The sequence below is a fragment of the Carcharhinus amblyrhynchos genome, chromosome 1 (assembly GCF_965287045.1).
Source record: "Carcharhinus amblyrhynchos chromosome 1, sCarAmb.v2.hapA, whole genome shotgun sequence".
Lineage (NCBI taxonomy): Eukaryota > Metazoa > Chordata > Chondrichthyes > Carcharhiniformes > Carcharhinidae > Carcharhinus > Carcharhinus amblyrhynchos.
The window spans coordinates 109,759,855-109,772,484 of NC_137324.1; the positions used below are offsets into that span (position 1 = coordinate 109,759,855).

At 39.4% G+C, this 12,630-nt stretch overlaps 1 protein-coding gene across 4 annotated transcripts in view; it reads right to left on the reverse strand.

The window, feature by feature from the left end:
* ptpn13 (protein tyrosine phosphatase non-receptor type 13) overlaps positions 1-12,630 on the reverse strand; it is a 268,306-nt gene that overhangs the window by 107,523 nt on the left and 148,153 nt on the right. For all 4 annotated transcript variants that reach the window (XM_080191002.1, XM_080190993.1, XM_080190985.1 and 1 more), the window contains exons 13-14: positions 6,712-6,862; positions 4,637-4,775 (exon numbers count right to left, since the gene is read on the reverse strand). In XM_080191002.1, coding sequence (XP_080047128.1) covers positions 4,637-4,775; positions 6,712-6,862 — 290 coding nt within the window. The remainder of the gene's footprint in view (positions 1-4,636; positions 4,776-6,711; positions 6,863-12,630) is intronic.

Consider the following 12,630-nt stretch of genomic DNA (forward strand, 5'->3'; position numbering starts at 1 on the left):
GGACTGGAAGATCCCACCACTGGCCAATGGCAAGCCATCTTCACTATCACCAAACACACGGCAGGAAAATCCCACCCTCTATTTTGACTTTGCAAGTATTCGTTGGTTGAGCACAGTCTGTACTCTGCTTATTACCAGAGTCAACTCACCAATCAATCAGCAACCTTTTCTCCTATAGTATAAATTGTGACCATTTGAAATTTGACATTCTTGTGCTTGTCCTGAGGAGTGCAAGATGAAAATCTTCAGTAACATGTTTCCTTTTTCAGTAATATTCAAGTTCTGTATTACAAAGCGACTGAAGTAAAAATCATCAAACTTTTCCACTAGTACTGTCACACTTTCAATGGCTCATTGTCCCAAACTACAAAAAGGGAGGGCTATTATTGAAGAAAACATTTCTATTAATATACATCACAGATAACGAGAGCTTGTCAGTAAATGAGGAAAAATATAGAAATCTGATGAGAAACTCAATGACTGCCATTTCTCTTGGGTCTAAGGTCCATATGATGTAAACACATATTTACAGATCATAAAATCTTCTGTTTCTTTTGTATCAGAATCTCTCCTGGCTTCCTTAATTAACTGTTGTAGGCAGAGCAGTTTCCCTCAGGCAGCTGAGTGCCCTCCATCGTATAATTGTCCTTCAATCTCTCTCCACTGATCTTTTTATACCAATTCCAGCTTTGCCAAAGTTCTTTGGACAGAGACTACTTTCAAGCAGTTTCATTATTTCGCACAATCTCAAAACTGAAATTCCACAAATGCTGAGGCCAAACATTATTCCTAGTTAGGGGAACCTTTTAGCTGGAAAACAACTGAGGCTGGCTCTCTAATTGGGAGTAGAATACTTTCAAATTGCAATTCCTTAGAAAACTAACAAGACACCCAATGACCTAAATAAATAAAACTGAACTGTTGCAAAATAAGATTCTGTGACAATGTCTTTTAAAAATTCTACGTGGAATGTGGATGTCGCTCGCAAGGCCAGAATTTATTACTCTTGAAAAGGTGTTGACAAACCTCCTCCTTGAATCAATACAATCATCTGGTGAAGGTGCACCTACAGTGAGTTTCAGGCGGTGGAAGGGGTGTCATTCACAAGGCTGCTTTGCCCTGGATGGTGTTGAGTTTCTTGAGTGTCGGTGGAGCTGAACTCATCCAGAAAAGTACAGAGTATTCCATCACACTTCTGACTTGTGCCTTGTAGATGGTGAACAGGTTTTAGGAGTTGAGCTACTCACTACAGTCTCTGACCTACTTTTGTAACTACAGTACTTCTATGGCTGGTCCAGTTCATTTTCTGGTCAGTGGTAACCCCAGGATGATGATAGTGTGTAAGTCAGTGATAGTTATGTCACTGAATGTCACAGGGAAATGGTTACACTCTCTCTTGTTTATAATCATTGCCTGGCACGTGCGTGGCCCAAATATTACTTGCTAATAAGTCAAGCCTGAATGCTGTCCAGGCTTTGTTGCATGCAAGCATTTGTATCTCCTCAGTATCTGAAATGCAAATCGAACTGAATATTGTGCAGTCATCAACAAACATCCCCACTTTTGACCTTATGGTGGAGGGAAAGTTACTGATGAAACTGTTGAATCAAGGTAGGGCCTGAGGACACTGTCCTGATGAATGGGATGGATAGGATAGAGGTGGAGAGGCTCTTCCTGCTCAGAAAGGACAGTAGGACTAGAGGGCACAGCCTCAAGATAAGCAAGGGGGGGGGGGGGCAGTTTAGAATGGAGTTGAGGAGGAACCTTTTCACTCAAAGGGTGGTGAATCTCTGGAATTCTCTGCCGTTGAAGTGGTGGAGGCTGCCTCGCTAAATATATTTAAGATGCGGGTTGATAGGTTTTTGATAGGCAAGGGGATTAAGGGTTATGGGGAGAGGGTGGGAAAGTGGAACTGAGCCTCGACAGATCAGCCATGATCTTACTGAATGGCGGGGCAGGCTCGAAGGGCTAGATGGCCTACTCCTGCTCCTATTTCTTATGTTCTTAAACTGTTTCTGTGCTTTTGTTAGGCTAGGTTCATTGAGCTCCAACAACCAGTCATCTTTCTGTGTATTAGGAATGACTCTAACCAGTGGAGAGCTTTTCCTAATACCCATTGACTTCAATTTTATGTAGATTCCGAATGCCACATAGTCAACTGCCTTTTAATTTTCAGAACAATAACCCAAATTGAGCATTGGTAAGAAGGCTATTGCTGAATAAATACCACTTGCAGGTGCTGCTGATATCACCTTCCATTGCTTTACTGATGATTAAGAGTAAATTCAGAGTGGACTGGTGAGTTGGTAAGTGGCTGAATTGGATCTGTCCTGTTTTTTGTATTCAGGACATACCTGGGCAATTTTTACATTGTCAGGTAGAGATGTCAATGTTGTAGCTGCACTGGAATAGCTTGGTTAGTTCCAGAGCATACGTTTTCACCACCACAGCTGGAATGTTATCAGGACCCATAGTCTTTGTTGTATCTAGTCAACTCAGCCATTTCTCAGTATCAAATGAAGACAATTAGATGGGCTGAAGAATTGTTTGTGATGTTAGGGCCCTTGGGGAGAAGGATCATTCACTTGGCTTTTCTGGCTGATAATGTTTGCTTTTGCTGCCACTTCATCTTTCACACTGATGAGCTGGGCTCCGCCATCACTGAGGATGGACTGTTTGTAGAGTGTCATCTTCTCAATAATTACTTAATTGTTCAGCACCATTCATGACTATGGCAGGACTGCAGAACTGTGATTTGACCTGTTGGTTGTGGAAGCATTTAGCTCTGTCAACTGCAAGCTGATTTTGCTGTTTATCATGTGTGTAGTCCTGTGTTGTAGCTTCACCAGATTGCCATTTTATTTTTTAGGTACGCCTGGTGCTGCTCATGGAATGCCCCTGTTTGCATCGAGGTTTTTTTCACCTGGCTTGATGATATTGGCCATGTAACTGCAGATTGTGGTCCAAAGCATCTCACAAATGCTCAAGTTTTGAGTTGCTCTACTTGTTCTGAACCTGTCCCATTTTCCATTGGATTACGTAGGATATACAGCATAAAAACAGACATTCAGCCCCATCTATGCATGTCAATGTTTAGGCTCCACTTGATCCTCTGAAGGGCCTGCTCATAATTTCCACGCCGATGTTTGACCTGATCTAATGAGACTTCATGGGGCCTGAACGATGTTCAGAACTACCAGGTTCACTCCCTCCCAACTATTTACCACTTTGCCATTTCTGCTGAACTGTCCTGCTGGTGGGACAAGATATACTCAGAGATGGTGATAGAGGAGTCTTGGACATTGGCTGTAAAGTATGATCAGTGAATATGGTTTCGTCAGGCTGTTGTTTGACTAGTCCATCAAGCAGCTTGTTCAATTTTGGTGCAGAACCCAAAAATTCTAATGGGGAATTTTGCAGAGTCAACTGCCAGGTTCTGCTATGTGCATTTATGCCTTTGCACGCTAAACCTATTGTAGGCAGCCTCGCATTTTTACTTGATCTGATTTCTCCTATTTCCAAACTATTCCTTAGCCTAGTGGTATTTGTCTCTTCCAGTTTTCTGTGCACCTTGTTTCTCCTCTCTAATATTTCATCCTCTGCCCATTCCCAGCCAAATTAGTTTAAGTTATCTCATGGCACAAGTTAACATTCCCCTGAGAATGATAGTCTCAGCTCTGCTGAACCACAACCTGTCCATTTTGAAAATGCCTTTCCTGCATGGCCCTGATGCCCAGGAATTTGAAGTCTTCCCTTCTATGTTAAATGGCCTTATCCTATCATACCTAAACTCACTAGCATGGCAGTGGGGGTAATTCAGAGATTTCCCCCTTTGTGGCCTTGCCCTCTAATTTCCTCCTACACTCCTGAAACTATAACTGTAGGACTGCAAACCTTTCCAACCTATATGTTATTGGTTTCCAAATGGACCATGACTTCTGGCTTTCCCATTCCCCCAACTGCTCTCAAAATTCTCCAGAATGTTCTGCATTCTCTCAGTAATCTCCTTCAGTTAAATTTACAGCAATCTGCTATTAATACCAATAACACAATGAATATAATTTTTACACGATGCCTCAAATAATTAAAACTGCATCCAGTAGTTAACTTAGAAGATGTTAAACTTAAACTAATTCAAATCCTTGCTACTTTAAATTTTATAGAGTAAAACCAAAGATTTATAAGAAAACTAATACTGAATAACGTGAAGATTTTGGATACATTTTTCAACAAGATTTTTTAAAAAGCATTTTCAGGCTGTGTGCTAGATGTTGGACATTACTGGAGGAGAACAAGGATTCAACTCAGAGGCAATAGTATTGCGAATAATGATTATCAAATATAAATAACAAATTAAATCCGTAAGGGTACAATGTACCATTTATTCAACTGAAAGTCTTCAACTTTTATGTCATTTTAAAACTACCCAGCCTTCGTATTATCACAGAATCTTTACAATGCAGGAGGTCATTCAACCCATCAAGTGCGCACCGACGCTCAAAAGTATATTCTACCTAGTCCAATTCCTGCCATATCCCTGTAATCATGCTACCAGAACAAAGAACAAAGTATTATACTGATGCCGAAGGTACTTGAAGCTTATACAGAGCACAATGACTGAGCTGTAGATAGGTACCTCTGGCTGGTAGTCCCCAAATTCAGCTTGAAGAGCTAATGAAGCAAGCAGCAAGGCTGTTTCATCATTGCAGTGCAACCTCTCTTCCAAGATATCCCTCCGTAACTGCAAATAGTACTGGTGCCTGGTCAGTGTATGCCTTCATTAAAAATTGAAAAGAAGTGAAAATAAGCAATAAATTATCTTGAAACAAGAAACAAGAATTGATTATTATAAAATGTTAGTTCTGTGATTCATTTTCTTTGGTTATTAAAGGGATTTTCAAAGTAACTTCTTGTAGTGTTCATGTAAGCCAGCTTGTGGTGATAATAAATCAACTTTAAAAACAAAATTAAGGACGGCAAAATTGAAGCACAACGGACGTCAGGTTTTGGATCCAACTCTGATGGGACAAAGTTCTCTTCCTTAGATGCTTCCTTGAATATCTACAAGAAATTAATTTGAACTGTCTTCATTTCAATTTCTAACAGTGCACAAAATGCTGCTATAATTTCAAATAAAGTGGCACGTAATTGTACATAAGAATGCATGCCATAAAAATAGTCAAAGAGGCCCAATGATTATAGTGATTGAGTGGTGCGAAAGATTAGGGCACCACCCTTTCATTTCAGAGTCAGACTCCACCCCAGGCATATGGAATCAAGGTCTCCCATTTCTGCCGAATAAAAGGGACGTAACTGAAATTCATTCTGTAATTTTTAACACATTCTACTGGATGAGATTTCACAGAAAGAAAACTACACAAAATACGGTGTTAAGTTAGCAATCTCTGATGGGGAAATCAGAAGAAACAATGGATAGAAATATTGAAAAAAAATCACCAGTGCTTTCTAGCAGGAAAAAAGAAAATTTTAATCTGTACCCAACCTTGCTATATCAAATCTGAGAATACAAAAAAAAACCAGAAAAAAGTGCTTAATTCTCCCGCATTATACTTCAATGAAGTCAAATATTCAGCAAATTTTTTGAAAATTTATATAGATAACAAATATGTTTCACTTTGGGGGTGGGATGGTTGAGGATTGGACTACTCTACTCTTAAAACTGTGGACTGAAAATTACAGCGCCATCAAATAAACCCCTGCAGCTTTATTTAGAAGGCAACTACAACTCTTTGATATTACAATGATTTCAGTCAACAGCAGGGGGTGCAATGAACTGCATTTCAGTAACAGAACTTCGTTCTGGAAAAGCTGTAACTTAGTCTCCCATTTGGAAATGGGGAAACAGAGACATTACCTTGTACTTATTTAAGTTTCTTCATCTTAAAGTGTGCATTATTAAGGTGAAATTAGTTCAAATCTCTACATTAATAAGTATATTGTGAATTTGGAATTAAGCTGCTAGTAGTAAATTGTGTAAAAGTATCAGTTTCTAATGAACAAAAACAACAATGATGCATAACCAATGCAAAATATGTGAAAATACAAGTTTTTGTGCTTTCTTTCTGAAAGGACGAATAGTGGATTCCATATGCTAGTCTTAAATTGGGGGATGGGGTTGAGGATTGGGAAACAATTCTAAATCTTACCACTTTGCTCACCGGAAAATTGTGGCAGCTGTGGAATGGTGCAACAAATGACACTCATCATGAATAAGTTTTACAATTAGTCCAATTACTTGCTCTTCCCGATAACCATTCCCTGTGGGAAAGAGTTAGAGGGATATGGGCCAAAAGTGGGCAATTGAGATAGCTGGGAGGTCAGCATGGACTGGTTAGACTGAAGGACCTATTTCCGTGATGTATTGTTCTTTGACTCTACAACCTTTTTAAATCTTTCCCCTGTTAAGTATTTATTCAGTTCCCTTATAAAGGTTATTCTTGAATCTGCTTCAATTAGCTTATTATGCACTACATTGTAGATCATAATAATGTGCTACATAATTTTCCTTCATGTCACCTTTAGTTCACTTGCCAGACTTCCCTCAAATCTGGTGTCCTCTGCTTACCAAACCTTATGCCATCAGAAACAGTTTCTCATTCCTTCATATTATAAATCATTTTTAATTTAGTTAATCCTAACAATTTCTTTATCTTACAGACTATATTTTTTTCATGGAAAAAGAATACTTACTGGATTAAACCAATATCTTCTACAAAAAATTTTATTCGGAGAAAAAGGATGAAATTTGCTGCAATGCGGTTCTTTCTCTTTGCCTCTTTCCATCCCTCCGGAGCCACTTTGGACAATTTGCAGTCAGGAGTAACAAAAAAGAATTCATTCTCTACGAAACAGAATATTTTTAATGTCAGCTTTGCATGTTTATAAATGGTTTTCTATGTTTTTGTGTAACGCACTTGGTATGTTTGTTTCTGTTATTAAAAACAATTATTTACATTTATATTACAACTTGAATGTGGATTAGTCACTTCACAGAGGCACAGTTAGCTGTAAATAGGTTAAGATGAAGGATGAAACATTTGGAAAAGCGGCCAGAAGTTTGATTAAACAGGTGAGTTTTGAGAAGAGCCTTAAAGGAAGAGGGCAAGATGGACAGGGGGAGAAATTTAGAGCAGGAGTTAACATAAGAAATAGGAGCAGGAGTAGGCCATCTAGCCCTTCAAACTTGCCCCACCATTCAATAAGATCATGGCTGATCTGAAGTGGATCAGTTTCACATTCCCGCTTTCTCCCCATAGCCCTTAATTCCCTTGTCTATCAGAAATCAGTTCTAAAGAATAAGGCCACAGCCAGCAACTGTGATGCGAAGGGGAGATGAGGATAGGTGATACACAAGAAGCCAGAATTCAAGGAACGGAACACTAATAGAGCATTGGAATTGAACTGCTAGCAAAGCTCACCAAAAGAGGGGCAAGATCCTAAAGAAATTTAAACCAGAAGGTGAAAATTGCAAATCTGAGGTGCTGAGGTTTGGGAGTTAACACAGGTAAATAAGGGCAGGAATTAAATGTGTGGAAATTGTTGCGGGATAAGATATGGGAAGCAGAGATTTTGATGTGCTGAAATCTATGGAGGATGGCAGATGGGAGCCTTGGGGCCAGGAGAGCATTAGAATAGTCAAGTCTGGAGATGCCAAAAACACAGTTAAGGGTTACAGTATAATATGGGTAGAGGCAGGGTTAGAGATAGGAGATCTACAAGGAGGTAGGCAATCTTTGAGTTGGAATACATGGAGTTGGCACCCCAGCAAATTTTGAAACGGTCTAGTTCAGTGGTTCCCAATCAGTGTGCCGTGGCACTCTAATATGCCGTGAAGACCTCCCCAAGTGTACCATGAAAGAAGATTCAAATGATTCAAAAATCATGTAACTAAACTAAAGCTAACCTCTGTCTTCAGCTCTGTCGCTGGTATCGCCCAAGACCTGATGAGTCTTGGGCCTCCCACACACGTGCTAACTGGGAAAGAGTGCACATGCGTGATTTGGATTTTACATTGGTCAGACCCATGCACATGACCTATGGGACTTGAAGCTGAAGACAAAGGTCCCACACTCCTGCACACAAAAGCAAAAACTCAAAAAGGGGACAAAAAATCTGGGAGCAGTGAGAGACAGGGAAAGGTTAAAAAATGTGAAAGGACAGGGAAAAGTTAAAAACAAAGTTCCCAATAAGGGAAGATGATGGAGAAAATAGGAGGTGTGCCTCAGGTTTTTTTTTAAATACAGCGTAGAGGTGTGCCATGACATATAAAAGGTTGGGGACTGCTGATCTAATTCAATCGAGGACTTGTTCCAAGGAGGGGAATGGGTATTGTGGTGACAGCACACAATGCCTTCAGTCTTCCAAATGGAGGAAATTGCAAGATTGTCAGCATGGATCTGAAAGCTGAGCGCCTGTCAATAGGTGGGGTCACCAAAAAAAAACTATATTCAGATGCAGAAGGGAACACATCCAGCTCCATATGATAGTCTGGAGGAATGGTGCATGACGGGAAGAGAAACCACTGATGTTTTAACTAGAATTAAGAGTAGAATCAAGCAAGAAAATCTCAGACATCTGGGCAAAGCGGAATGGCTTTGGAGAAGGACCACAGAGATGGAGGAGCAATAACACACCATAGCCACAAAGGGTGTAATTTGTGATTGTGGTTAAGACTGCTTCAGTGTTGCGGCAGGAATGCAATCATAACTGGAAAGATTCAAAAATGTCAAAAATTATCCTTTACTCCATGCCCAGGACATTAACCTGTAAGAATCCCATATTGTGACAAGGAAAAAGGCAAATACGTTTAAGTGCAATCATACAATGTAGCTTAAAGAAACCATAAATCTTTGTTTTGTATTTGAAAATATGTTACAAAATGCTCCAGAATCTGCAAAAACTTGTGAGCAGGGGGTGGATTGACTATGGGGGTGGGGGCAGATTTATTCCATAGTGTTGTATCATTAGTGACCCCTTCATTCCACCCCTCCCATTTTCCTCAAGAATCCTCTGCAACCTTCTGAGGGTTTGTTCCTCACTGCTCCAATCCAATCCATGGAAGGCCACAGAAATATTAATTACAAGCCCTACACTAAAATTAGTTAAGAATATTATAAGGGAGGGTGAAATCTTCTGACATGAACCTTGAGTAAGATTTAATTGCAAAGAAAATGACTAGTCCCAATCAAAGTCAGTTCTGTGGTGCATTTTGAGAAATGCAGGAATCAGCTCTTGGTTTCTTTCAACAACTTTTAATAACCATACAAACTTGATTGGTGCCTGTAGCAAGTTATGTTTCCTACCAATGCATCTTTAAAAACTCACTGACACTACATTGGTGAGCCCCCACTCACTGATCTTAAAGAATTTCACTACATCGCATCATCTTAGAAATCAGCCGCGCTGGCAATTTTTGCCACTAGCTAAGCTATTAAACAAGTTTTTTCAAAACGGAATTAGTTACAGAAGGCGGCAACAGTGTGAGGGACTGTACAGTCCAAAACAGTATTTGATGGCTGGAACGAATGTATGAGCTAATCAAATAAACCATTCAGACAACCCTCTGAATTGTTTATAAAGAAGCTGAGATTAACTACTCTCCAGGAGAAATAAGCCATCTTTTTCTCAGCAAAAACAGAATACACTCTTTGTACAAATTCCAGTTAAGTATGAGCTTAAGAGTTTAATTCATCTGTGTGTTGCAGCAATACAAACCATACAGAATCAGTTGTGTGTCTCGTAATATTCATGTCCATGGTTCCACTTTGATCTAAAAGTGGGTTCCATTTTGCTCATTTTCAGCAGTCTGTCTGCATGAGATTATAGGGAAAATATACTATTCGTGAAGTAATCCCACAAGGTAATGAGATATAATCTACAAAATTAGTGGATAACCTATATGGATAGTTAACATGAAGTGTTTTATCATACAATTTTCAATAATGTCATGATCAAAATATTAACGTCAACTTTACTTTATAGAGGTACCATGGCAGTAACTGACACTTCTCATCTCTGAGCTCAAATGCTACTGTCTGACAGACAAATCTGTCAGTTTCATTCAGAATGTGGGGTCTAAAACTGTTATTTTAAAAAACAAACAGAAATCAGAAAAAACACAGACAAAATGCCATGGTACAGAGAAATAAATTTGCAAGGAAATTGTAGAGAGTTGTAAGAATTATCAAGTATTAAAATGGGGAATTTTAATTAACCTAAAACAGACTGGGATTGTCTGTGTTTAGGCGCATTTTCTACAACAGTTATATGTGTTGTCCAATGAGGAAGGAGACTTTGTTGGATCTGGTTCTGAGGAATGACATGAGTCAAGTGAATAAAACATCGGTAGAGGAATATTTAGGAGAATGTGATCATAGTATCATAAAATCTAGATTGTCCTATGTCCTTTTCCACAGTTAATCTAGAGTAAAATTAATTAAATAGGGCAAGATCAACTTCAGTAGGATGAGAATTGATCTGGCTCAAGTAAATTGGAATCAAAATTGGCAGACAAAACTGTAATGGGACAATGGGTTGCCTTTAATTTGGAGATGGTTTAGGTACAGTCAAGGTACATGCTAATGAAGGGGAGTGGGAGGGCAGCAAATCCACAGCTCTCTGAATGATGGAGGATGAGGCAGAAAAGGGCTGCGTTTGACAGAAAACTTGAGAACTAGGATGGCTAAAGAAGATTCGGAGTGAGTGTGAAAAAAAAGAGAAACAAAGAGACAGTATAAGAAAACATTGGCAGCTAACATAAAAGAGAATCAAAAAGTCTTCTATGGGCATATAAATGGCAAAAGAGTGGCAAAATGAGGAGTAGCGGTTGACTATGAATTCAAAAGAACGCATACAGAGGCAACGGGCATGACGGAAATATTAAATAAGTACATTGCATCTGTCTTTATCGGGAAGATGATGCTGTCCATGTTAAAGAAGGTAGTTGAGACACTGGAAGGGCTACACATTGATTAAAAAAAACTAGTTAAAGTGGCTGTCCTTAAAGCTGATGAACCAACAAGGCCAAAGGCGATGCATCCAAGGATACTGAGGGAAGTAAGGGTGTAAACTGCACAGGCGCTGGCTATAGTCTTTCAATCCTCCTTAGACACAAGCATAGTGCCAAAGGACTGGAGAATTGCACATGTTTCAAAGGATAAACCAAGTAACTACAGGCCAGTCAGTTTAAACTCTGAGGGGAAAACTTTTTGTGAAAGGGGATGGGAAAGCTTTTAGGAATGTTAGTTCAGGACAAAATTGATAGTCAGCTTAAAACGTTAACTCTTTCTCTCCCCACAGATGCTGCCTGACTGGGGTATTTCGAGCTTTTATTTTAGATTTCCAGAATCCATAGTATTTTGCTTTGGGACAAAACTTGAAATATTGTGAACTGTGAGGGAGACAGTGATATATCTCAGGAGAATATAAGCTGATGGAATGGGTGGACAAATGGTGGATGAAATTTAATGCCAAAAAGTGTGAAGGTTATAAAGGGCATGATTCTAAAGGAGTTAGAAGAGCAGAGGGACCAGAAGGAAATGTACACAAATCATTAAAGTTATCAGGCAGGTTGAGGAAAGTGATTAATTAAGTATACATATACTGGACTTTATAGATAGGAACATGGGAGTGTAAAAGCAAAGAGGTTATAATAAGTGTTCATAAAATATTAATTTGACTTCAGAGTACTGTATCCAGTTCTGTGCACCACAATTTAAGGAGGATCTGAAAACATTAGAAAGGGTGCAGGTTTCATGGAAATATTTCCAGAAATGGGGAACCTCGCTTAGGTGAGTAGACTGGAGTGGTGATGTTATTCTCCTTGGAGAAAAGATAATCAAGAAGAAATTAGATAAAAATTTTCAAAATCATGAAGAGTCTGGACAGAGTAGATTGGGAGTAGGTGTTCCCATTGGCAGAATGGTTGAGAATCAGCGGACACCAATTTTGGCTAATTGGCAAAAACAACAGCAACATGAGGGAAAGTTTAGAGTCAGAGGTTTACAACATGAAAACCGGCCCTTCCGCCCAATTTGTCCATGCCGCCCACTTTTTTAAACCCCGAAGCCAGTCCCAATTGCCAGCATTTGACCCATATCCCTTTATATTCATCTTACTCATATAACTGTCTAAATGCCTTTTAAAAGATAAAATTGTACCCGCCTCTACTACTACCTCTGGCAGCTTGCTCCATACACACCACCCTGTGTGTGAAAAAACTGCTCCTCTGGACACTTTTGTATCTCTCCCCTTAAACCTATGCCCTCTAGTTTTAGACTCCCCTACCTTTGGGAAAAGATATTGACTCTCTAGCTGATATATGCCCCTCATTATTTTACAGACCTCGATAAGATCACCCCCAGCCTCCTATGCTGCAGAGAAAGAAGTCCTAAACTATCCAGCTTCTCCTATAACTCAAACCATCAATTCCTGATAGCCCCCAGTAAATCTTTTCTGCACTCTTTCTAGATTAATATTATCCTTTCTATAATAAGGTAACCAGAACTGAACACTGTATTCCAAGTGTGGCCTTACCAATGTCTTGTACAACTTCAACAAGACATCCCAATTCCTGTATTCAATGTTTTGACCAATGAAACCAAGCATGCT